This window comes from Haliotis rubra, unplaced genomic scaffold (assembly GCF_003918875.1).
Source record: "Haliotis rubra isolate DU_JTF1 unplaced genomic scaffold, ASM391887v1 Scf949, whole genome shotgun sequence".
In the NCBI taxonomy this organism is placed as follows: Eukaryota; Metazoa; Mollusca; class Gastropoda; order Lepetellida; family Haliotidae; genus Haliotis; species Haliotis rubra.
In genome coordinates this window covers 35276-61684 of record NW_025767689.1, presented here as the reverse complement: position 1 = coordinate 61684, position 26409 = coordinate 35276, and the positions used below count along the sequence as shown (strand labels likewise).

Genomic DNA, 26409 nt, shown 5'->3' with positions numbered 1-26409 from the left:
TCTCCACCCCAGATACCCAGGACAGTCACTAGGTTGAGTGCAGAAGACTTCTCCCTGGTCACCAAGTCAAGGCTGGATGGCACTGGGCTGTCAACACCTGACTGCGATGGCATCTCTACTTCAGTGAGGCTGCTGCGTCCCACTTCAACGAGCAAGCATGACCTGAAACAAGAGTCAAGCAAAGATGACTTGGAGGGTATGCGACTAGTCGACAATGAAAAGGTGGCCGAAGCATGGAACACAGCTCTGCGACTGCATCGGTCAACATCCAGTGACTGTGACGACCCTCAGCTGCAGATAGCCAAGGAGAGAAAATGGGAGCATGCTGGAAAATAACACTGAAATGTGTCACATGTGACTTTGTAGCACCTGAAATGAAGTTATACAAAGAAATCGAGACGGGTAAACCTGGGCCAAACCCAGCAGCACCCAACGTGGGACTTGCCTTGGGTCTACAGGACACACCTATAGGAAATACGAGAGCGAGGTTACTGATGGCCAACATGGACATTACACCCCATGCAGGAGCAGTATGCAGAGGACCTCCAACAAGGTGGCTAAGGCTGTAACTGAACTTAACACTAAGGATATGGCAGAAAAGGTGGAGTTAGTGAAGGAAGTTAATCGAAAGAGGGGTACTGAGCCGTGTGAGATGAACATTGCTATGGATGGCCGATACAACTTGACAACAATAGCAAAGCAGGAAGAAGCCAGGGCAGAATGCATCACAAAGCAATCGGCATCGCCTGTGAAACTGTTACTGACAAGAAGTTCATCGTCGGTGCGTCATTCCAGAATAAGCTCTGCTGGACTGGTGCCTGGCTGAAAGCAAAAGGCATGGATGTGAAATGTCCAGGGGGGCACCCAGACTGTACTGCGAACATGTCGGCCTTCACGCCATTCTCTGAGTTCAAAATGGGAGAGGACATTGGTAATCAGCTCGCACTACAGGGTGTACTCATAAAGTATGCCACAACCGATGGGGATTCGAAGTCTGCAGATGGAGTAGACAAAGCTCTCAAAGTGTTGGACCCAATGTGGAAGGTGCAAAGGCTAGCTGACCCAACCCACTTGGCTCAAGGACAGTTCCGACAATGTTACAGAGCTGATTTTAACCCAGATATGTTCCCCGGCACTACTCGTACACATAAAATGGAAGCAAAGAAGGTGCTGAGCCAGGATGTCAAAGCACGGTGCAGCCTGATACTAAAAGAACTCATGAAAGATCATGCAGGTGACATGAAAACACTTCGTAGTATCTTACCAAGAGTGCTCGAAGCAACCCTCAAGTGCTACAGCGGCGACTGCTCCAGGTGTGCCCGGTACTCAGTTGTGTGTAGAGGAGGTGTAACAAACAGCTGGTGGCAGCGATCCATGTTCCTCGGCTGCAACAGTATCACTCATTTCAATATGGATGACAATGATAAACACTTGCTTAATGAAATTCTCAAAATGAAGTTAAGTGTAGAAGTGGTGGAACAAATGAAACTGTACACAGACACACAGAAATGTGAAGCTGCCAATAGATCACTGAGTATTTCTTTGCCAAAGAATGTAAACTTTTCAAAGGAACATGATTGGGAGGGCTTCTTCTACAATTCACAGGCTCAACAATGGCCCTGGGACATCAGCAATCGACAAGTGCGACCATTCTGGGGTGAAACTTTCAAGCCGAGCTGTGCGGTCACTTGAACAAATGGACAAAGGGGCTACCTATCACAAAGACTATCAGAAAAGCCCCAGTGTTGTGAAAGGAAACTTACACAGCATGGAAGCAAGATCTGTGAACATTTGAAGTCTAAACAGACTGACAAGCAGAGTGGGGACTACAGAAAGGGTCAGTTAGACCCTGTACCGTGTTTCAGCAAAACCATGAACATTCTTATTCAAAATATTGAAAATGTGCAGTGATGCTGCAGAACTGTATGTCCTAATTACTTGCTAAAGACAGATGCTGTTTAACTTTAAGTTTAAATACATCATAATGTCTCTAAAGCTATGTGTTGTGAATAAATGCTATGTCACAACTAACTGTGACTAATGGTGAAAATCAGGAAATATGAATAAAATTTTACTATATTATATGATATAGTATTTTTCATATACTTTGCCTTTGTTTTTCTGTTCTCCTATAACTTCAATACCAAAGGCAATCTGGGAAAGGTGCATGGCCTTTACACACACCCTGTTTACACAGGCCACTCTGTCTGCATTTATGCTGTGTGGTTCAAGCAGACAGGTGTTCGACATAGGTGCATTAACTGTTGTGGCACAAATGGCTGATGTCGTAATCACCTATGTCGAAGTTTCCCTGTGTACTATAAAACTCAGCCTGTGAGCATGAGTAGTACGCCACTGGTAGGCTATGGGGCAAAAATACCGCAATACCCCATACCCACTGTGCTTGCATGCTCCAGTCCACATATGACATATGCCATTTTCCTCACTGAGGGACTGAATTTTTCACAAACTTGGCTCTATATCTTTGGAAAAGGCTTGAATATTAGCCATTTTAGGTATCACATGCATCTAAAAGGCACGTGCGGCGTAGAGATACATACATTCACCATAATTGAACCAATCTGTCTAAATATGATGCGTCCGCTCACTCACTAAAACAATATGCAATCAGAAAACTGAAATAAATTCATAAAAAAATGTAAAAAAATATTTTCAGTTGAAAACACATGTATACATATTTGAAATGTTCCTGTCAGTAAATATGCAAAGTTTCAAGTGAATATTTTGAAAAAATAACAGACATATAGCAAAGTAAACACTTGCACTACCTTCACCATATCAGGCCTCAGACCACAATTATTTTCCTTCTTTGCTATCTACAGTGACGTGCCAGTGCACCATAATTAATATCGGTCGTAGGCTGTTCTCCTGTTGCATGCTGACCAACCTGCCACTTGTCACTTAATCGGCAAAATATGAGCCTGGATCGACCATGTCGATTTTGCTGTATCCACTGTAAACAATGGTCACCCGGAAGTTACGAGCCGAGAAACACACCAGACAGCCTTGAACTTGGGGTCAAATCAAGGAAGGCTGGTGTCAATACCATGAGTAGATTGTGGACCCAAAAATTTTGCAATAAAGTACAATGTCTTACCTTTCATTTAAGCTATCACAAGTCACCCTGAAAAAATCAGCACAAACAGAACAGCCCATTTAAACAAGGCACTATATTCTCATATTTTTTACTTCCGGGTCATGGTAAAAGTTAAGGGGGGTAACTGTGGTCTGAGCACAACAGCCAGGTTGTCTGGACTTCTGAGGATATCCGGTCAAACTGTACGGAACAGGTTGAGAGAGATTGGACTGAGAGCCAGAAGACCCGACGTTGGGACCATGCTACGTGGTCACAATCGCGCTCAACGTCTCCGTTATCTAAAATTATCCACTTGGTTGTATAGACATTACCTTCTTCTAAACTGATGTAAAAAATCATGTACTAAAGTCTGTTTGTTGACAAGTTATACATGTTTGAAAATACAACATTTTCGCAACAGATTTCTGGGAAATGCGTTTCTTTTTTGGAATAGTATATATACATAACGTATAGTGAGTGTTTTGAGTGAGTCTAAACTGTTGATGGGAATTATGTGTATGGCAGTACATTTGGGAAGGGAACACCTTCAAAATCGAGTAACGGTGTAACGCAAGTTTTATGGACTACGGGGTGTGTGGGGGGGTGTGGGTTGGGTTTATGTGATGTGATACATTTTCCATCATAGGTTTTATTTGTCATAATGATTATTCTTTATTCATTGAAATATTTTGATAAGGCATAATGATGTCAACATTTTGTTTTTAAGTCACCTTTGGCGTTTCCTCCTTTCATAACCAAATTCATATTTGAGTCTACACCCAGTTCAAAACATGCACTGAGTATACAGATGCCTATTTCGGGTCCTATGTTTTCCTTTTTCATGTTTCTCATACAAGTGCATGGTCAACATATGGATGCACTATGACGTCAACAAACAACCTGACGTCACAGTGTCACTGCAACCACACCACCAACTTTGCCATCCTGATGCAGATCAATGATTTCGAGGTACGATAGTTATCTCGGCATAATTATGATATATTGGTGATTACACTTTATCGATAAAGCTCAGCTTATTACTGATAGTTATCTCCCTTTAATACGTCTTTGGAGTAGCTGCAATGTACCAATTTCATAAACCATTTCAAATCAAAGGTCGTACCTATAGCGGATACCGTCAACATGCAAGAATGTATAAGAAACATATGTTGACTGGTCCTGTTTTTGTTTGGGGTATTACACTTTGTTGAAACAAACTAATATGCATGGCTCTGTTCGGGCGGAGGGAAGGCTTAGTGGTTAAAGCCTTTGCTCTTCACGCCGAAGACCAAGGTTCGATTCCTCACGAACAATGTGTGGGTACAATGTGTGAAGCCCATTTCTTGTGTCCCCCCGCCGTGATATTGCTGGATTATTGCTAAACGAGGCGTAAAACTGTACTCTTTCACTCACTCATGGCTCTATTCTATTATTAGGTCACATATTTACATTGAAGACTGAAATGTAACAAATGTCAAGCTGACTTGGTCAAAACATACCTAGTATCTTTTCAACAAACGGGGGGCGGTGGGGTAGCCTAATGGTTAATGCGTTGGCTCGTCACGCCGAAGACCCGGGTTCGAATCCCCACATGGGCACAATGTGTGAAGCCCATTTCTGGTGTCCCCCGCCGTGATGTTGCTGGAATATTGCTAAAAGCGGCGTAAAACCAAACTCAGTCAGTCAGTCAACAAACGGTGACTACTAGACACAACACGTGCCTGACAAATTGCCTGTAACTTTGGCAACACTTTGTCATCTTCTCTGGCTCTCTTCATCGAACCCCGAGTCACTACTCTCCTCACTCTCCAGTAAAACCCTTCCTCAACAACCACTTTTCTCTTCTCCTCTACATTTCCTAACATGGAATGAACACCAGTAAGGACGAGTAGTCTGTTATCTCCTTGAAACAACTATACTATAACAACGTGATGATGCTGCTTGTCCATATAGTTCATGAAGACTTCCAACAAAAACCAAGGTTAGAACATCAGTTTGGTTACAATGTAGGGGAGATAACTGATACTCTGTGTTTGTTGCAGCTAGCCGCTAGCGACAAGCTAGCTCTGGAGGTGATCACATACATCGGCTGCAGTGTGGCGCTCATCACTCAAGTGTTTGCCATCACCATCTACACGTTTGTCGGGTAATTTACGTGCTAATCCCCACATCTACGTGTGGTGAGTCGCAAATGCAATGCAGCATAAGAAAATTTACGTCAGTCGATTTCTGAAACGTATGGAATACTGCAAGGGACATTCTCGCGATCTCGACCTTTGGAAACAAGGTAAAATGCTAAAAGCGCGAGAATGCGAGATCGCGAGAACGCGAGATTCTCGCGATCTCGCATTCTTGCACTTTTGGCATATTTAGCTTGTTTCCAAAGGTCGAGATCGCGAGAATGTCCCTTACAGTATTCCATAGAAACGACTTTAAGCCAAATTGAATTTCCTGAAGAATTGCTAAGAACCATGTCAAGTAGTATATCCCACATGTCTGGTCTATCCGTCTATAAAATATGCTGCTTCCGTTTATTTGTTTAAAGCTTCAAACACATTTTTTAGCAGACACATTTGCTGTAAGTGATTTTCGTTGTTTGGTTTAATAACCCTGAAGCACCAGGTGTGTATTTTCTTTTTTGTGCGTCAGTCTGTAATGTAATCAGGCATGTAGTATTGTCAATTTTACATATGGTAGCAGGTGTGTTTGTTGGTTGTGCCAGCGTTCTCCCGCGGGCCTCTAATTTAAAAACTCCCGACTAGGCAGACTCGACGTACCGTCCCATAATCTACCGTATCGCACTCACCACCATCAGTCACCTTTTGGACGATCATTGCTTGATGAGGACACCTTGGGAATCCTCAGAGGAGTCAAAACTAAACATCAAACTCTGTCCAACTCAGATATCTGTAATTATTCCCAACCAATATCAACGACTATTGCAAGGAACATAGTTTGTCATACAGACCCTGAAACAAATATACCCAATGCAGCCCATGCAAGTCTAGAATGTCCGGCTAGTCTAGATTACCACAGTTTGAAAATGAAGGCAGTATCTAGGCTCCGGCTTAATATATATTAGGATTATATTTTAGAAACTTTTTCTTTAAAATATATTCATTTCAGAGACATAATGTCAGTCCACAGGGAACACGTGGCTTGCACAGGCCCTCGCGTCTTTGCGAAGATTAAAGGTTAAATTTTTTTTTTAGATGAACCCCTACTCGAAATGTTTTACAGTACAATAAATCATCACAAGGCCGGACACTTCGGTGTACCCCACTCGCCTGTTTTGCCGATCGCTACGGCACCATCGCATGCAATCGATTAAAACTTAATGTAAACATAATCATGGATGATTGGCCTATCGATCACCACTCATGACACCTACCAATTCTTTATTGTTATTTCTGCAAGTCGATTGAAACCCGATTTTGACCCTAAACTAAACGATCTTGACACAAATGGATGACGATATGTCCGCAAAAACCGGGGGTGTGGTCGAAGCATATTTTCTTAACATCTTTAATCCTCGCAAAGACACGAGGGCCTGTGGTGGCTTGTGGCTTAATCATATTAGCCATGCTTCGTTATCTAACTACAGTGTCTACGTAATGCCATTTCTAAATACCTCGACGGACACGGCCCTCGTAAGGTCTTTTGGTTGATACAGGCTCAATATACTATTTTCACTTTGTGTTCCAGGTCCCTGAACTCTGAGCGAGTGTACATGTATGTTCACCGGAACCTGTGTATCGCCATTGTGTGTGCTCAGGTCACCTTCCTGGCGGGCATCGACGCCGTACAACACAGGGTTGGTATACCTACACGAGTGAGTGAGTTTAGTTTTACGCCGCACTCAGCAATATTCAAGCCATGTGGCGGCGGTCTATAAATAATCGAGTCTAGACCAGACATTCCAGTGATCAACAGCATGAGCATCGATCTAGGCAATTGGGATACGGTGACATGTGTCACATGCGAGGGCGTCTTCCTCGACCGGTCCTCATTTTAACGCCCCCTGTTCGACGGTAAAGGTTGATGAGACGGGAAATGACGCTTTTGGACTTCCTGAAGAACCGGGCAACACAATTCTGAGATTGTCCACCCTCTATCTTGCCAATGGCTTGCCATTTCTGTGCGTTTGTCAGGTACTGTCGAGGTGGCATTTGCACAAGAGATAGTGGGACACGCTTGCTGTCAGTTTTATAGGCTAGAATGCACGTGTGGTGCATGATGCACGTGTATCATGTGAAGTTAATATAGTGCTGACTGTCGTGTCAGCCGTAAGTGATTTCCGATCTGGGTTCGAATGCAGTCAGCTTGCAACTTTTATGTAGCATTGTTTCAACTATAAATTCCACTTGGGGTTCCCTTATTTTTTGTTGTTGTAGTATACATGCTTAAAATCACCCTGGCTTCATGTAGCATTACTTGTATATATATCCTGTACAACTGTTGGTTAATATTCACCTGACAAAGGGGCAAGGATTAACCCAGAACCGTTGTGTATACAATAAAGAAGAAATTTAACATCCATAATATTTTGTCTTATACTTGAATACCAACTTATATATGCCTCTCAAGAACCTTATTAAGAATTTATTAGAAATGGCATTACATGCTATTAGATATAATTATTAATGATATGATAAATAATGCTTGACAGATTGCCTTTTGATATAATACATCTAACGTGTCTTGGGTTACACAATTCCATAAGTTTTTGTCGCTATATGGCTGAAACGATGGCGGTGCGACGTTTGAACTCCCCTACTTATATCGCTAACGTTGTGACGTCACCAACAGCTGGTGTGCGCGGCGGTGGCGCTGGTGCTGCACTACTGCTACACCGCCGTGTTCGTGTGGATGCTGGTGGAGGGGCTGCATCTCTACAGCAAGGTGGTCCAGGTGTTCGGCACCGAGCGCTCCCGCATGATCTACTACATGACCTTCGGATGGGGTGAGACTCTCCTTTTACTTGTCTGTGTCGGGTGAGACTCTCCTTTTACTTGTCTGTGTCGGGTGGGACTCTCCTTTAACTTGTCTGAGTCGGGTGGGGTAGGACTCTCCTTTCACTTGTCTGTGGTGGGGTGGGACTCTCCTTTCACTTGTCTGTGTCGGGTGGGACTCTCCTTCCACTTGTCTGTGTCGGGTGGGGTGGGAATCTCCTTTCACTTGTCTCTGTCGAGTGGGGAGGGACTCTCCTTTCACTGGTCTGTGTCGGGTGGGGTGGGACTCTCCTTTCACTTGTCTGTGTCGGGTGGGACTCTCCTTTCACTGTGTCTGTGTCGGGTGGGGTAGGACTCTCCTTTCACTTGTCTGTGTCAGATGATACTCTCCTTTCACTGTGTCTGTGTCGGGTGGGGAGGGACTCTCCTTTCACTTGTCTGTGTCAGGTGGGACTCTCCTTTCACTTGTCTGTGTCGGGTGGGGTAGGACTCTCCTTATACTTGTCTGTGTCGGGTGGGACTCTCCTTTCACTTGTCTGTGTCGGGTGGGGTAGGACTCTCCTTTCACTTGTCTGTGTCGGTTGGGACTCTCCTTTCACTTGTCTGTGTCATGTGGGACTCTCCTTTCACTCTTCTGTGTCGAGTAGGGAGGGACTCTCCTTTAACCTGTCTCTGTCGGGTAGGGAGGGACTCTCCTTTAACTTGTCTGTGTCGGGTAGGGAGGGACTCTCCTTTAACTTGTCTGTGTCGGGTGGGGTAGGACTCTCCTTTCACTTGTGTCTGTGTCGGGTGGGGAGGGACTCTCCTTTAACTTGTCTGTGTCGGGTAGGGAGGGACTCTCCTTTCTGTGTGTCGGGTAGGGAGGGACTCTTTCTTTCACTTGTCTGTGTCGGGTAGGGAGGGACTCTCTTTCACTTGTCTGTGTCGGGTGGGGAGGGACTCTCCTTTTAACTTGCCTGTGTCGGGTGGGGGTAGGACTCTTCCCTTTCACTTGTCTGTGTCGGGTGGGGAGGGACTCTCCTTTCACTTGTCTGTGTCAGGTGATACTCTCCTTTCACTTGTCTGTGTCGGGTGGGGAAGGACTCTCCTTTCACTTGTCTGTGTCGGGTTGGGACTCTCTCCTTTCACTTGTCTGTGTCATGTGGGACTCTCCTTTCACTCTTCTGTGTCGGGTGGGGAGGTACCCTCCCTTTAACCTGCCTGTGTCGGGTGGGTGGAACTCCTCCTTTCACTTGTCTGTGTCGGATGGGGAGGGACTCTCCTTTCACTTGTCTGTGTCAGGTGGGACTCTCCTTTCACTTGTCTGTGTCGGGTGGGGTAGGACTCTCCTTATACTTCTGTCTGTGTCGGGTGGGGACTCTCTCCTCTTCACTTGTCTGTGTCGGGTGGGGTAGGACTCTCCTTTCACTTGTCTGTGTCAGTTGGGACTCTCCTTTCACTTGTCTGTGTCATGTGGGACTCTCCTTTCACTTGTCTGTGTCGAGTAGGCTGTGGGACTCTCTCTTAACTCCTGTCTCTGCCGGGTAGGGAGGGACTCTCCTTAACTCTTGTCTGTGTCGGGTAGGGAGGGACTCTCCTTTAACTCTGTGTCGGGTGGGGTAGGACTCTCCTTTCACTTGTCTGTGTCGGGTAGGGAGGGACTCTCCTTTAACTTGTCTGTGTCGGGTAGGGAGGGACTCTCCTTTCACTTGTCTGTGTCGGGTAGGGAGGGACTCTTTCACTCACTTGTCTGTGTCGGGTAGGGAGGGACTCTCCTTTCACTTGTCTGTGTCGGGTGGGGAGGGACTCTCCTTTAACTTGCCTGTGTCGGGTGGGGTAGGACTCTTCCTTTCACTTGTCTGTGTCGGGTGGGGAGGGACTCTCCTTACACTTGTCTGTGTCAGGTGGGACTCTCCTTTCACTTGTCTGTGTCAGGTGATACTCTCCTTTCACTTGTCTGTGTCGGGTGGGGAGGGACTCTCCTTTCACTTGTCTGTGTCAGGTGGGACTCTCCTTTCACTTGTCTGTGTCGGGTTGGGTAGGACTCTCCTTTCACTTGTCTGTGTCGGGTGGGACTCTCCTTTCACTTGTCTGTGTCATGTGGGACTCTCCTTTCACTCTTCTGTGTCGGGTGGGGGGTACCCTCCTTTAACTTGCCTGTGTCGGGTGGGGTGGGACTCTCCTTTCACTTGTCTGTGTCGGATGGGGAGGGACTCTCCTTTAATTTGCCTGTGTCGGGTGGGGTAGGACTCTTCCTTTCACTTGTCTGTGTCGGGTGGGAGGGACTCTCCTTACACTCCTGTCTGTGTCAGGTGGGACTCTCCTTTCACTTGTCTGTGTCAGGTGGGGGTAGGGACTCTCCTTTCACTTGTCTGTGTCAGGTGGGACTCTCCTTTCACTGGTCTGTGTCGGGTGGGGTATGACTCTCCTTTCACTTGTCTGTGTCGGGTGGGACTCTCCTTTCACCTGTCTGTGTCGGTCGGGGTAGGACTCTCCTTTCACTTGTCTGTGTCAGGTGATAATTTCCTTTCACTTGTCTGTGTCAGGTGAGGAGGGACACTTCCTTTCACTTGTCTGTGTCGGGTGGGGGTGGGGGACTCTCCTTACACTTGTCTGTGTCAGGTGGGACTCTCCTTCACTCTTCTGTGTCGGGTGGGGAGGGACTCTCCTTTCCTTGTCTGTGTCAGGTGGGTTGGATTTCTCCCTCAGCTATTTTTGTGTCGGCTGGGGTGGAACTCTCCCTCAGCTATTCTGTGTCGGGTGGGGTGGGAGGCTATCATCTTGCCTGTGCTTTGGGTGTCGGGTGGGACTCTCCTTTCACTTGTCTGTGTCGGGTGGGGTAGGACTCTCCTTTCACTTGTCTGTGTCGGTTGGGACTCTCCTTTCACTTGTCTGTGTCATGTGGGACTCTCCCCTTTCACTCTTCTGTGTCGAGTAGGAGGGGACTCTCCTTTAACCTGTCTGTGTCGGGTGGGGAGGTACCCTCCTTTAACTACCCTGTGTCGGGTGGGGTGGGACTCTCCTTTCCTTGTCTGTGTCGGATGGGGAGGGACTCTCCTTTCCTTGTCTGTGTCAGGTGGGACTCTCCTTTCACTTGTCTGTGTCAGGTGGGGTAGGACTCTCCCTTATACTTGTCTGTGTCAGGTGGGACTCTCCTTTCACTTGTCTGTGTCGGGTGGGGTAGGACTCTCCTTTCACTTGTCTGTGTCGGTTGGGACTCTCCTTTCACTTGTCTGTGTCATGTGGGACTCTCCTTTCACTCTTCTGTGTCGAGTAGGGAGGGACTCTCCTTTAACCTGTCTCTGTCGGGTAGGGAGGGACTCTCCTTTAACTTGTCTGTGTCGGGTAGGGAGGGACTCTCCTTTAACTTGTCTGTGTCGGGTGGGGTAGGACTCTCCTTTCACTTGTCTGTGTCGGGTAGGGAGGGACTCTCCTTTAACTTGTCTGTGTCGGGTAGGGAGGGACTCTCCTTTCACTTGTCTGTGTCGGGTAGGGAGGGACTCTTTCTTTCACTTGTCTGTGTCGGGTAGGGAGGGACTCTCCTTTCACTTGTCTGTGTCGGGTGGGGAGGGACTCTCCTTTAACTTGCCTGTGTCGGGTGGGGTAGGACTCTTCCTTTCACTTGTCTGTGTCGGGTGGGAGGGACTCTCCTTACACTTGTCTGTGTCAGGTGGTGGGACTCTCCTTTCACTTGTCTGTGTCAGGTGATACTCTCCTTTCACTTGTCTGTGTCAGGGTGGGGAGGGACTCTCCTTTCACTTGTCTGTGTCAGGTGGGACTCTCCTTTCACTTGTCTGTGTCGGGTGGGGAAGGACTCTCCTTTCACTTGTCTGTGTCGGGTGGGACTCTCCTTTCACTTGTCTGTGTCATGTGGGACTCTCCTTTCACTCTTCTGTGTCGGGTGGGGAGGTACCCTCCTTTAACTTGCCTGTGTCGGGTGGGGTGGAACTCTCCTTTCACTTGTCTGTGTCGGATGGGGAGGGACTCTCCTTTAATTTGCCTGTGTCGGGTGGGGTAGGACTCTTCCTTTCACTTGTCTGTGTCGGGTGGGGAGGGACTCTCCTTACACTTGTCTGTGTCAGGTGGGACTCTCCTTTCACTTGTCTGTGTCGGGTGGGGTAGGACTCTCCTTTCACTTGTCTGTGTCAGGTGGGACTCTCCTTTCACTGGTCTGTGTCGGGTGGGGTATGACTCTCCTTTCACTTGTCTATGTCGGCTGGGACTCTCCTTTCACCTGTCTGTGTCGGTCGGGGTAGGACTCTCCTTTCACTTGTCTGTGTCAGGTGATAATTTCCTTTCACTTGTCTGTGTCAGGTGAGGAGGGACTCTTCCTTTCACTTGTCTGTGTCGGGTGGGGGTGGGGGGACTCTCCTTACACTTGTCTGTGTCAGGTGGGACTCTCCTTTCACTTGTCTGTGTCGGGTGGGGTATGACTCTCCTTTCACTTGTCTGTGTCAGGTGGGACTCTCCTTCACTCTTCTGTGTCGGGTGGGGAGGGACTCTCCTTTCACTTGTCTGTGTCGGGTGGGTTGGATTTCTCCCTCAGCTATTTTGTGTCGGCTGGGGTGGAACTCTCCCTCAGCTATTCTGTGTCGGGTGGGGTGGGAGGCTATCATCTTGCCTGTGCTTTGGGAGACTCTTAACTTGTTCAACAATGTTTCAGTAATTCATGCTGTACAAACACATAATTCACTTTCAAGTTATAACAGATTCAAACAATTGAAAAATACAGTTGAAAATCGTTTTGCTGTAACGGTCGGTCATGGGCATGATAAGAAATCAAAATAGTGAAATATGAACATGGCAGCTCATCATCATCATCATCATCATCATCATCATCATCATCTTTTGATGTTACGCCCTCGTTGTTACTGTGTCTGGGATACAAACATTTACATGATGATTTGTCAAACAATTTTTGTATGACAGTTCGTCAAAAATGTCATTCGTGACTACGTAAAGCGTATTTAAGACTGCTGAAGAACAATTCTAACCCGAATTTTCTCTGGTTCCGGAACTGACTTAGATATTAGTTTACGATTATGGAAGTATAAAAATGAAAGCATGTATATGAAATCCAAAAGTGTGCAGTGTTCTTTACATTCATATACACTCCAAGAAATCATTGGTGATTTAGTTATTTGGCAATGGACAATTTCGAGGTCTGAATGGGTTATGATTTGTCCTTTCTGGTGTCCCCCGCCGTGATATTGCTGGAATATTGCTAAAATCGGCGTAAAACCATACTCACTCACTCACTATGATTTGTCCACGACGGCGAAGTGACTCAGTCTTTGATAGATTTTTAGCAGTTGTATTTCAGCTGGAGTCACATGAATGATATACAGTAATCTATTAACACATTACACACCTGTGTACCATGGCGTGACGCGTCAACGCTTAAAATTCCCTGCCTACATGAGAACACCAAGAACATTAATCTCCCCTACGTGCCGACATTTCGATGGATATTCTGCCATTTAATGCAGCGAGATTGTTGGTATCTATCTTTCTCTGTATGATTAGGGTTCAATGAAGAACCCACTGGATAAATTAAAAAGAATAACTTGTAACAAGAATGAAAACGAACAAAATGTGAATTATCTGCATGGACTTGAGATATATTATAGCAATTTAACAGTGATGTACATTTACATGCTATATATTTATGACATTACTTTGATTGTCATTAACATTTTTGTGTGTTTTTTCTAATTTAAAAAATATAATAATATATTGTACATTGTGGTTAAATAAATAATTAAATTTGTTTCGAACTTTTTGAAATATATTGGATTTATTATTTTTTCTAAGTATAAAATACACGAGTTGTGTCCCTTGGTGTGCATTTTAACCTCCGTAAACCTTCGACATTTTCCGGAACCTGAAAGAACCCCATTCGTAACTACTCGCCTCTTTCCGTGACCTACAAGTAAGCACATTCGTAACTACTCGTGTCATTTAGTAATATATCCCGGAAAAACACGAGTTGGTCACGAACATCACTGGTTCTCGCTCGAAACTGCTATAGAGGGTCACTCAGCTATAACCAGCCTTCTTCATTCGAGGTTCTACACACAGGCCCCCACTGCGGGTCAGAAAATCGATAAACTAGGCCCCGGTTTAGTATCAACACCCCTACTATCTGACCCGCAGTGGGGGCCTGTGGTTCTACACGGGGTCGTTATTACTAGTCGCTCACTAAACTCACTCTGTATCAGGTGAATATGCTGAACAACTTCCCGGACCTCTCTGTTCCCGTCAGTGTTTGGCAGATTTAGATATGAACAAGACATGAGTAAAAGACATGCAAAACTGGTCTAAATACATCAATATCATCTTTACTGGTAAGTTGTTAGGAAGCCCTTCAAAAACGTGTATGAGATTCCTGTTACCTTAATTTTGTCCTTTTTCAATGAGACCCTCAATCTCTATATGTATTTGAACAATACCCCTGTCATGTTGAGTTTATCATTATATATGCATTAATGTTATACTTTTTTCTCATGTACCACATCAGTGGGTTTTCTGAGAATAAACTATATAATAATGTATCGTGATATGCATCAAGGAAACTTGACTGTCGCTTTGCCATGCAATGAAACACGTGGTAACCTCTCATGTGTGCTGGAGTTACTTCTGGATAGACTCTTCAGAAATATGACCAAAAATGTACAAATCTGCCAGGTCGTTATACCGGTGTTTACTGTTGTTTGTTTTTGTGGAAAATGTAAACAAAACCTACCCAAAACAACAACAAACAAATTAACATCGTGTCAAAATGAACAGAGTATCAGATTATGTCCCGTAAACACAATCACTACCTAAAGCATAGTGCATGAACACAAACACAAGAAATAGTTTTTAAAAAAGAAGAAATATAGAAAATGGATTATTCTCGATGAACATGTTAGGTTAAATAAACGTAATAAAATTTACGCTGTTTACAAAATACATAATAGAAATTATTAGTAGCCTCCACATGGTCGCTGGTCTCCAAAACGTCGAAAAGAAAACAAAAAAGGTGTGTCAGAAGTGGGATTCGAACCCACGCCCACATTCGTGGACCAGAACACCCGGACCTCGATTCGAGGAAGGCTATGCCTTGAGTCTGGCGCCTTAGACCACTCGGCCATCCTGACAACTGAGATGCTTCACAGTGATTTTTAACAAGGTCTTTACAAGACTTAAAATAGAGGGCCAGTGTTTCAGCATGACGTGATTACATACTGGAATGCTAAATATAAAAGTAAACTTACCGCATTGCGTAAATCTGATAGTAGAAGCCAGCCTAACGAGACTGACCTAAATTTACCGCGTGAAGCGGGTTTGCCAGGTCACCGTGACCATAATGTGATCTTGAACCATTTTCGAACATTTCGTTACCTTATTTCACAATAGATAGAATCTACGTATATTGTGTTCGATATTGCAACGCTTGATAATAATGGCAACGATTACAAATATTTAGAGAGTAATATTGCTTGGACATGATGTTTTCATCGGAAAAGAATAGCCATACAATAGTTATCTCCCTTTGACCATGTGGGTGAAGCCATCGAAGGATTTTATGCACGCTTGTCATACTTGCTACGGACAGCAGACAGACTACAATGCGGACAAATCGGTTTCCAGAGTGAAAATGGGACATGTTAAACTTTGAAAATGCAATTTATGATTTAAAATTCTTGACCATTATCTGATTTGTAATACTCCTACTCGCTCAACAGGTGTACCGGTGATCCTGGTGACGATCTCCGCCGCGGCCGACTGGGAGGGGTACGGTACAGAGCACAGGTGGGTGGTACTATAATATTGTAAAAGTATATCTACACAAGGCTTGACACATATATGTTGTATCAGGTATCAAAACAATATATAAATCTAGAACAATTACAGAGATTCGATGCACTAGTTCGCAGTACCCTTTGGTTTGGAATAAACATGATAGTTGGGGTTTTGTTTTTCATTTAAAGCGTTTTTAACTTAAAGCTCATGCAGCTGAGACACTAATATATGCACCAAGACGAAAACAATGTTTTCCAACCCCTCCCGAACTTGCTAGAAACATTAGGTATTATCGTAATGTCATTTGTCTTCATCGCTGGATGATTCGGGTGTCGCGTACCCAATGCAAGGTACATGCATGGACAATGTATAAGGCCAGTATGTTTGGTAGTAAACGGTGCTTGTCATATTTCATGCTTGCAATGTGTTCCATTCGATGTTCGCAGCTGCTGGCTGTCCACTAGTCGGAAAACCATCTGGACATTCGTTGGCCCAGCCCTCGCCATCATAATAGTGAGTCAGTATGCTTGAGCGTAATACATTGTTTACATTAACATGTAATTAATATGTCATTTAAGTCGGGGTCTTTAAGTATGAGCTGAGCCGATTGCTGCCTTATATCACTCTCAAGATCCGAGCCTGGTCTTCAGCCACCCGTGTTCATCGTTAAGGGACAACTAACGGCATCAGGTGGTCAGAATTGCTCTCTTGGAGGATGCATGTGATCCTATCTCAGTTTCTTAGCTCGATATTCGGAATGTCTCTGGACACAAATATTTACAGACCGTCTGAGAGTCGGCTACAAACAAAACACTTGTGTAGTGGCCCAAACTAGCGCTGGACAGTCATGCTGAAATCTCGGGGTAGATTTCCATCATGGGTACAGTGTGTAAGTCACATGTTTGCTATAGTATTGCTGGGGTATAGCTGGAAGTGGTGGAGAACAATACCACTCGTGAGTGGGCACTCCCTGACCCGGGCTCAGGTTGTATTGACGTTGTGTAGAGGTACATTCCATTCCCAACGCCCGACCCTTCTGAATCCAAGATTCACCCTGATTGTGAAGACGACGCCATTGCTCGCGCGGGGCTCACTGTGTCTGGGCCGTCACTTACCGCGTTGCCCGCACATAAAGCTGACATGAAACAAAAACACTCACTCACACAATGATCTACTATCTCACTCACTCAACTACACAACCATTCACTCACTCACTCACTCACTTCACTTTCCAGGTTAACATGGTCATCCTGGCTGCCGTCATACGGATCGTCATATCCTCGTCTAAACTTGAGAAACACGGCGAGTATGACCACATAAGGTACGTCACAGCTGGCATATAGATATTTACGATACGTCATACCAACAAGATCACTTTGGCTTTAGGTGAAAAGACAATTTGCTTTACGTCGCACACTTAGCTTAGCTAATATAACTTTGTCCCTCTACACGGCGAACAATGTCTTCTAAGGCACGTCACACAAATACCTCAAGTAAGACCTGTCTTTGAAAGGCACATCATCCAGCACGACGAGTACATATATTATAAATTTTCTTTTATATCAAAGGACCTATTTATTTACCCCTGGTTGTGAGATAAAATTAGCCGTGGCATATTTTATGTCATATGATTTATGAGTGAGTAAGTATTGTGTTTTACGCCGCTTTTACCATTATTCAGCAATATCACGGCGGGGGACACCGTAAATGGGCTTGACAGATTGTGTCTTCGGCGTGACGAGCGAACGCTTTATATTAACCACAAGGCTACCCCACCGCCCCCATATGATGTATGAAATATGACAACGTTCTATTAAAGTTGGAGATTGTCGTGGTGAGTAGGTTGGATCTGCCGACAACCTCACACACGATTCCACCCAAACTAATGATAACATTATTGAATGGAGTTTTGAAAGAAGTTCATGAAAATTGAGCTTCTTTTCGACATTTTGGTTAACATTTTGAATTCACATGTTAATTTTCAAAGGCAGAGGTATTCACCAGCCTCACGAGTATCTTCGAATGCAACTGATTTTCGTAGTCTCCTGGCGTTTTACTGCATATAATTTCAAATTATTTATTCGGACGTTTTCGCAAGTAACGTGTACTGTCTGCATTTTGGGGGTTTCAGTGTATTTTGCATTCTGCGAAATTATGAACGTTTTGAGGATGTACTCTAGCGTTTGATTGCTCTGGCCAACTTTCAGATATAAACAGGTTTGCGTTTGAATGGGAGTATTCTTGAATAAGGAATGCATGACATGGAGACGAATGAACGAGCCGGTCATCCCTCTCTGTGTTGGACAGTCTGGCAGAAATGAGTGTCAGTGAGAATGACCATCGTCCGTCCCACCCTCTTCTCCTCCATCCATAGCCCCAAGCCGTTGATAATGTCAATGAGCTTCACCCCCGGGCAGTGTCAATTCATTACATTGAGATGCAAAAGATTCCGCCTAACAGTGCCGAATGAAATCGAATTCAATGACGTTGTTTCATTGTGGTAGATCGATCTGCGTCTAATCCTGTCTCATCAGTTAGCCTTTGATTGATCAGGTGAAATGAACATTGATAATCCATGTACTCAAAATACAGGTCACAAAGTTGCTGAAAAAGCGATTTGTCAGCAAAACTGAACTCTCTGTTAAACGCAGTCCCCGTGATGTCGGTAATGTTGGGACCTATTGAACTGGAATACGATGATATGCGTCAACCATGGCACCGCGACTGGCCACCCCTCTTACCGACAAGCCTGAATGGCAGAAGACCAGGTCTAACCCAGATATTTAGTGGTTCAGTTCAACCTGGCTTCTTTTCGATTTTGTTGTTTTGTGGGGTTTGGTGGGTTTTATTTTTGGGGTTGCTGTTGTAGTTTTTGTTGTTTGTTTTTCCTCACCTGACATCCTTTCTGTCCCCAGGGCCGGCATCAAGGGGGCGTTGTTTCTCCTCCCCCTCCTTGGACTAACGTGGGTGTTCGGGCTGGCTGCCGTCAACCAACGCCTCGTCGTCTTCCAGTACCTGTTTGCCATCTTCAACTCCCTGCAAGTGAGTCGTCTCCCTCAGTCAAAGTGTGTGTGGGTCAGTGTTTGCGGGCGGATTGAGTGTGTGCGCGCGTACACGTGTGCTTGTTGGCCGCTCTCTAAAATATATGAGACGGGCACCTAGCTCGAACTGGTTAAAATTCAGTTATTCAGTAAGTGTTGATGAATGAAGAGGTCGTAAAATGCTTAAACCACTGGCGTGTCTGAGCCCCAAATGTCTTTAACTCGAATTGCCGTTTTCCACTTGAAATATAATTATAAACTTGTATCCAGTGCTTATCATATGGTAATATCGTTAAAGAAAAATCTTCGCCTTTCTGTTCTGTCACTGACAGGCTCCATATATAGTTGAACAAGTTGAACCACTTTCACACAGGGGTATCTCGTTCCCCAAAAGTTCAAACAAACTGCAGACTGGTTCCTGTCTATATATGAGCTGCGACACCTTTACCCAGTGACAGACATGTTTGCTGCCGATTGTAATAAGGCTGACAGGCATCATCGGGGAATATCCCGTTTGCTTAGCGCCCGTTGTCTCTGCGCTTGAAAATCTAGTAAATGCCATATACCTATTGAACTGTTTGATCGTTAAGTTCTAGAAGTTGATGAGTAATGTCGGAAGCGTACATGGATAACAACTTTCTTGTCATGGCAGATACAGACGTTTCGATGTACATTCTAAGGCTACTTTAGCTCCATAACGGTTTAAGAATCAACATCGACACGTCGTTCTGTACAATTAACAACAAGTTGTTAACCATGACGTTGTATCCTTCATTATAATCCGATTAGTTCCCCATCTGAAACAACGACGACGTGTGGTGAGTGTGTTCGCTCGTAGCGCTGGACTATATCCTCAAGTAACTACAATATGTGGAGCCCTATTTTCGGGTCTTCCGCCGTCACATTGATGAAGTTCTGCTAAAATTAGCGTTTCTCTCCTTGAGGGGCGGTGGGGTAGCCTCGTGGTTGAAGTCGACGACCAGGGTTCGATTCCCAACATGGGTACAATGTGTGAAGTCCATTTCTGTTGCCCCCCGCCGTGATATTGCTGGAATATTGCTAAAGCCGCGTAAAACCACACCTACTCACTTCTTTAACTTAAACTGTTGCAAAAGTATATATTTATTTGTCTTGTAGAAAAACTCTAACACAGGTTTTCCCTACTTGATTATAAAGTTCACTGGGATATTCCTAAAATATATCAGAGACATCTTTAAGCAACTTTTGTTTCAGGGATTTTTCATCGCAATGTTCCACTGTGCGTTCAACGGCGAGGCGAGTATAATGATTTCTGAAACCTTGTCAGCAGCAGTGTGTTTATAGTATACCATGTGTTACTTCCCGCCACGTTGTTTATATTGAGCTCGTCATCAAAGACAGCAGGTGCCCGGTTATCAAAGATTTACATGTACTCCTCGTGACTGACACCCTAAGTCGACAGGTCATGCACGTCTCGTGGATCTACAAACTAATCGTGGACTGGTTATACATTAAGTCGACGAAGCACGCCCAGAACAGACGCACTTGTTAAAGTAGATGTGAACCTTCTGTCCTGACTGTGTTTTGACGGACATTTCATAGTTAATAAAAAGTAGTGTAGTCATTGTTCCTGAAAATAGTTTATTCTCACTTAGATATACACCCGGCAGTAGATAAGACATGAATGTATGTATATTTGGCAATGGTCGTGAACATATGTTATAGTCATTTAGCTATTAAAAGATATGATGTCGAGCCATTTCATGACAGACAACAGCTCTAGTAGCACATTGTCCATAGCCAAAATAGAGTATTCCACGGTTAATTTGTTTATATTGTCGATTAATATCTGTCTGCCACGAAATGAGGAGTTTGAAGTGTGACCAGTACGTATTATAGGACTTCTAAAACTAAAACTACATGTATTCTCATGTCGATCTTTGGGTAATTAGTTGACTGACGCTGTGTATAGATGAACTATATTCACCCATGTTGTGATATCAACAAGTGTTGCTTCTGTACCAGGTGCGTCAGGCTCTACGTCGTCTTCGGGAGAAACAACTACTACGGCGAGGTGATCTGTCCAGCGGATCACATAGTACAGGAAGCCAGGTGGGTGCAGCCCGGTTAGAGCGGCCTGGTGCCAGGTGGGTGGAGCCCGGTTAGAGGGGCCTGGTGCCAGGTGGGTGGAGCCCGGTTAGAGTGGCCTGGTGCCAGGTGGGTGGAGCCCGGTTAGAGTGGCCTGGTGCCAGGTGGGTGGAGCCCGGTTAGAGTGGCCTGGTGCCAGGTGGGTGGAGCCCGGTTAGTGGGGTCTGGAGCCAGGTGGGTGGAGCCCGGTTAGTGGGGCCTGGTGCCAGGTGGGTGGAGCCCGGTTAGAGGTGGCCTGGTGCCAGGTGGGTGGAGCCCGGTTAGAGTGGCCTGGTGCCAGGTGGGTGGAGCCCGGGTTGAGTGGGGTCTGGAGCCAGGTGGGTGGGGGTGCCCGAGCCCGGTTGGTGGGGCCTGGAGCCAGGTGGGTGGAGCCCGGCCAGGTGGGGCCAGGAGGGTGGGAGTAGGGCCTGGAGCCAGGTGGGTGGAGCCCGGTTAGGTGGGGGGCCTGGACCCAGGTGGGTGGGGTCCGGACACAAGGGAGGTCTGGGGTAATGCTTGTGGTGGGTCTAGGCAAATGCTGTGGCCATGGTCGTATAGGCGTGACATGTTCCGGTGGCACTTGAGACAATTGATGATGCTGGACTGGGGCACCATAAAACATTGCCAAGAAACCTTAACACCCTGATGCATTTATCCGTTTACAAGACTATCAGAGAACCTCTGTGATCTGGAAATCCATCCCTCCCGTCGTTTCATTTATTTTGGTTTGGTTCGGTAACTAAATGCACAGTAGAATGGATATAAATCGTGATGAAAATCAGATAGTCATTACAAATCTACGTAAATGATTAGCTTGGTTGAAGTATTCGCTGATCACACCGAAAACGGATTCGATTCCCCACATTTACTGTTACAATTAATGAAGCCAATTTGGTGTGTCACTCTGCGGTATATTGCTGGAAGATTGTTTCAAAATATTGTTAGAATCGTCTTCATAAAGTCACGCAACGACATAATCTGGAATTGGCTCAAAACTTGCAATATTTCACTTACGGTAAACATCAGTACTACTTCCATCACCATGTTGGTATCGTGTCTCAGCGAATAAATGCAATAAAAATGATAATTAATTATGTATGCTTCGATTTCTCTTTTTTTCAGTTTATCAGTTTGTTTTTATAGAAAATGATTAGAATCAATATATCTCTTTCAAAGCTCTCGTTATGTTAATTCCCAAGAGGTGTTAACAGATTTATTCCCGCTAAAGTGATTTTGATGTGCACCTGATGATCTTTAGATGTCAGACACGTGGGCAGTAAGGACCACCCGGCCGTACCCAGACTACCGACACAACCAGGTGGCGCCCTTGGCTACCATGGCAACTACCACAACAAGACTCAACAGCCCGACTCAGTTAAAAGAGTTAGGTAAGTTTTTATTGAGGCCTTGTCACAACATCAAATCCCACCAGTAGTAAAGTATTCAGACTACATTTTGCTTCGTTAATAATGAATACTCCCCCAACAAGACAATAGAGTGGCTTGTACTAAGCGGCTTACCTCACAACACACGTTCAAAATTAACTTTGTGTCAAGGAGAAAACTGTGTGATTGCTTTTCCTGTCAATAGGCCATCAAACTTTAAGATGTGTCGTGCATGTGTTGCCATGGTGATTGCTGTTCGCCACCATGACGCAATTACCTGTTCTTGGCGACAGCGCTTCACAGATGTCTTCATAACACACGAAAGTTTCAAAACCAGAGAGATTGCAAAGTCCTCTATTTTTGTTTGTTTTGTTTTAGTTTGTTATTTTTAAATTGTCCTTAGTTTTCTATCTTATATCGACAAACACTGACTGGGAACATTGAACATAAACGCACAACACAACATAAACTATTTTCGTGATATCATTTTCACAAAAATACATGCTTTCTGATATATTGATTTTTGTGACATTTTTCAAATTCATGTTCTAAATTCTGATTTCCATGTCAGATTAAATGCATTGACACCAGTGTTTCTCCAGTGACGAGTTTCTGTTGAGTTTACTAGTCATATACCTACCTGCTTGTCTCAGTGACCTGGTGTTTCTAGTCTCCGCCGAGAGGAAATCACCAATCTCTCAACATCAACGTGTTCATAGTTCGTTTCAAAATCTGTTAGTCTCGTAAAATTATTTCTAAACTTAAGTTTAACTTTGTAGTCTAAACTTATTAAAGAAAAACAAACAGATATTGCTTGTAAATAATTAAATACTAAATATATATCAACAATTTTCGTTCTTGCAGTAATAAATATTTATCACTGATGGTGTGTTTAAGTAGAAATCTAATGGTTTTTATTTTGATAAACTATGTATTAAAATAGAATATTAATACATTTGATATCTCAGAATGAGTGAGTGAGTTATTATTTAACGTCACATCGGCAATATTTCAGCCATATCGTGACGATCAGAATGATTTTGATTTGATTTAAAATAATATAAAAATGAAAAAAAACTATGTTTTACATATCGGTTTGCTCGTTCTCCGCCAAGGAAGCATTGTGTGTCTTAGTTTTAAATTAATCGTTCATCACTCGATACGCGGACTTCAACGATGTGTGCGCGCCTCTCAGGAGCTTATGGACTTGGCTTTTGTCTGTACGGCATCTGTAGCCTGAGGCTCCCATCTAGCTGCGCATATCAATAGTAGAACCAGTTTGAGGAAAATAGGGCTCAGCCTAGTTCCCGAGGTCTGCTGCGCCTGCACTCTCCTACCCACAGTTCCATGCGGCCAGGCTGGACTGGGCTTCCACCACGACCTCGATAACAATGGCGGCGTTCACTGTAATCTATCTTAAGATGCACAGTGATTATGCTGGTGACGAGGAAAGATATTGTTATGTTGGAATTACAAATCTGGAATAATGGTAGAAATAGCCCGCGTCATATTAGTGAAAGGGTGACCTGTATTATTTGCCATTTAGCGTACAGGCCTCGGTAGCGCAGTAGGTAGCGCGTCAGTCTCATAATCATACCGATCATGTCAGAGCAATCTGAAGGTCGTGAGTTCGATCCTCACCCGGGGCAGCTTCTTTTGTATTATTTATGAGTAATGTTTGCAGGTTAGGTGTTTGCCAACGTCAAACAGAAATATATATTTGCAATGGTAAAGTAATATATTTATACAACGCAATGTTTCACTTTTCAAAATGTCACGCCGATGTACACATGAACGCTGTGCCACTCAATACTTAACTGAGCGTACAACCCCCAAAAGAGAAGAAAAAAGCTTGAGATGCCAGGGTCCAAGGGCCGCAGCTCCCCACAGGCTCCAGAGTCGAATGCATAACTGCACATTCCCTATTTCAGAAAAGTCTGTGAAAACGATGTATTCAGACCCATTTGTGTGATTTTAAGTGGTCAAAATGTGCATTTATTGTAAGAACCCAATTTGGTGCGAGAGCTACCAGTTTTGTGGCAAAAACATGACGAGAGAAATAATAGCGTAAGTCTGAAACCGTGAGGCAGGTAACTATGCGTTTAATGTGTGTGTACTTCACCGTTTGTATAATTACAGATGATCAAGTTGACGGTAACCATGGTGATCATGAAAGGGAGAGAGAGGAACTATCCTTGATGTACATCTAGCCACCCGGAAGGGACTACCATCTTGCCACCCGGGACCAACATCTTGCCACCAGGAACCTATACCACCTGACATATCTACGACCGCGTGTCATCTCTTCTCTGTAACACGTCTCTGTGCCCGATCAAGGACTCGATATATAGCAACAAATGTTGACGTATGCAGAATGTGCACAAATATGACTTATATCCTTTCAAAGCCACATGTTAACTAGATCGATATTCCTATCAATTATTATTTCAAAATGGGGGTGTATCAGAATTGAGAAGGACTCTCAAAGCACATTGCTTCTTTATCCACAGTCCGACGTAGAGCATGTTAACGCTGAATCAAATTGTGTTCATTTTTCTTAATTTGATTTAATTTATATTTTCATTTCCGGCCCTTACCTAAACGTTTCTTTTTTATATTATTTGAAATGTTTTATGTGCCTCCAACGAGGGTGTTAGTGTACAGTTACTGGTGTATCTAGCCGTGTCAATGATTTAACCACTCTCCTAGTCAAATTTAGTAACCTAACCTACCTCTAAAGGCTTTAAGCGTCCACCCGTCCCTTCTACATGCTCTCATCATCACTCATATGTCAATCGTCCCCCCACCTAAACACCCACCCACACCCACACATCCCATCCATACTTTAAATGGTCGCTCCATGCATCCGTACACACGTACCTCCATTCTTGTCCTCGCTTCGCTTCACCGACCCTCCGTCCCTATCCACACGCTTCACGGCTTGTGCTTTCTACTGTTTTCCCTCTTAAATGTTGACTTGTTACTCTCAGATGCCGTTTAAAGACATCACATTGAACTGACACTTTGTAGTGCGTCTACATTTTCTGAAAGGTTCATTGACTTCGGAAATTAGAACTATCAGATAACATTTTCATGAGTAAGGACCCCCTTGGGGATCCCGTGTTATAAACATGACCTCGGGAACCCATGTGATTGTCGTAAGAAGTGACTAAATTGGATCATGTGCCAGACGCGGTGACTTGGTAGAATCTGCGTCATGGCACACCGACAACGTTGTACGTTGCTCATGTCATTAATCCCCAGTTACAGCGGTTGTGAACATGTGTGTTCCAGTCATACAATTAATGTCTGTAAAGGAAGAGTGGTTTGGGGAGTGAAGACGGTAAAGCGTTTCGTCACACCGATGTCCCGAGCTGGATGCACCACATGGTATAATGACACCTGCCTAGATATTTCTCACCCACTCCTTGTTCACATAGGCGGATCCAGAGGGGGTGCACGGTTGCCCCTTGTCCTGAAAGTTTATTCAATGACCATTGAAACTCTCGTGAAAATGAAGTGTGCACCCCTCCTTTCTCAATAGTGTGCCCCCACCCCTTTCTCAAAAAGCTGTATCCGCCCCAGGTTCATGATCAAAATGTTTATGTTAGACAATAAACATTCCCGTTAAGTAGCAGTATATATGTTTGTACATCTCCGTTGTGGAGCTGAGGTACTGAATGCAACACCGTCGTATCAACACTGGACTCGTGACTCCGGGTTAGAATTCGTCGTCAGTAACCCTTAATTGTCGTAAGAGGCGACTAACGGGATCGGGTGGTCATACTCGCTGACGTGTTTGACACATGTCATCGTATCCCAATTGCGTAGATCGATGCTCATGTTGTTGAACACTGGATCGACAGACGTTTACCACTTTGGTGCCGTGGTGCTAACAAACCTCGAAACATAATCAGAACGACAGTGCCTAGCATCCCAAGGGAGGCAACTCTGCACAGACAATTGCTCCAATTCAGGTGGGGCATCACAGGTGGCGCTCGATGTAGCAATACTAAAGGAACCAGGCTGACGACTGGGCAGGCTGTGTCTACAAACGTGGG

At 44.6% G+C, this 26409-nt stretch overlaps 1 protein-coding gene, 1 long non-coding RNA gene and 2 other non-coding genes across 4 annotated transcripts in view; 3 read left to right on the top strand and 1 right to left on the bottom strand.

Moving 5' to 3' along the window:
* LOC124264863 overlaps positions 1–20180 on the top strand; it is a 53047-nt gene extending 32867 nt beyond the window's left edge. The window contains exons 15-23 of the mRNA XM_046699643.1: positions 3955–4066; positions 5140–5243; positions 6803–6911; positions 7907–8060; positions 15759–15825; positions 16263–16329; positions 17052–17137; positions 18732–18858; positions 20091–20180. Of these exons, the coding sequence (XP_046555599.1) occupies positions 3955–4066; positions 5140–5243; positions 6803–6911; positions 7907–8060; positions 15759–15825; positions 16263–16329; positions 17052–17137; positions 18732–18858; positions 20091–20180 (916 nt within the window). The remainder of the gene's footprint in view (positions 1–3954; positions 4067–5139; positions 5244–6802; positions 6912–7906; positions 8061–15758; positions 15826–16262; positions 16330–17051; positions 17138–18731; positions 18859–20090) is intronic.
* Trnal-caa lies at positions 15056–15170 on the bottom strand. Its single transcript has 2 exons — positions 15133–15170; positions 15056–15101 (listed from the first exon to the last, which is right to left on the bottom strand). It is a non-coding gene; the product is annotated as a tRNA-Leu (tRNA).
* Positions 20181–20705: 525 nt separating the features above from the next.
* On the top strand, positions 20706–25868 carry LOC124264867. Its single transcript, XR_006895278.1, has 3 exons — positions 20706–20948; positions 22222–22351; positions 24488–25868. It is a non-coding gene; the product is annotated as an uncharacterized LOC124264867 (long non-coding RNA).
* Trnam-cau lies at positions 23902–23997 on the top strand. Its single transcript has 2 exons — positions 23902–23938; positions 23962–23997. It is a non-coding gene; the product is annotated as a tRNA-Met (tRNA).
* Positions 25869–26409: the final 541 nt, after the last annotated feature.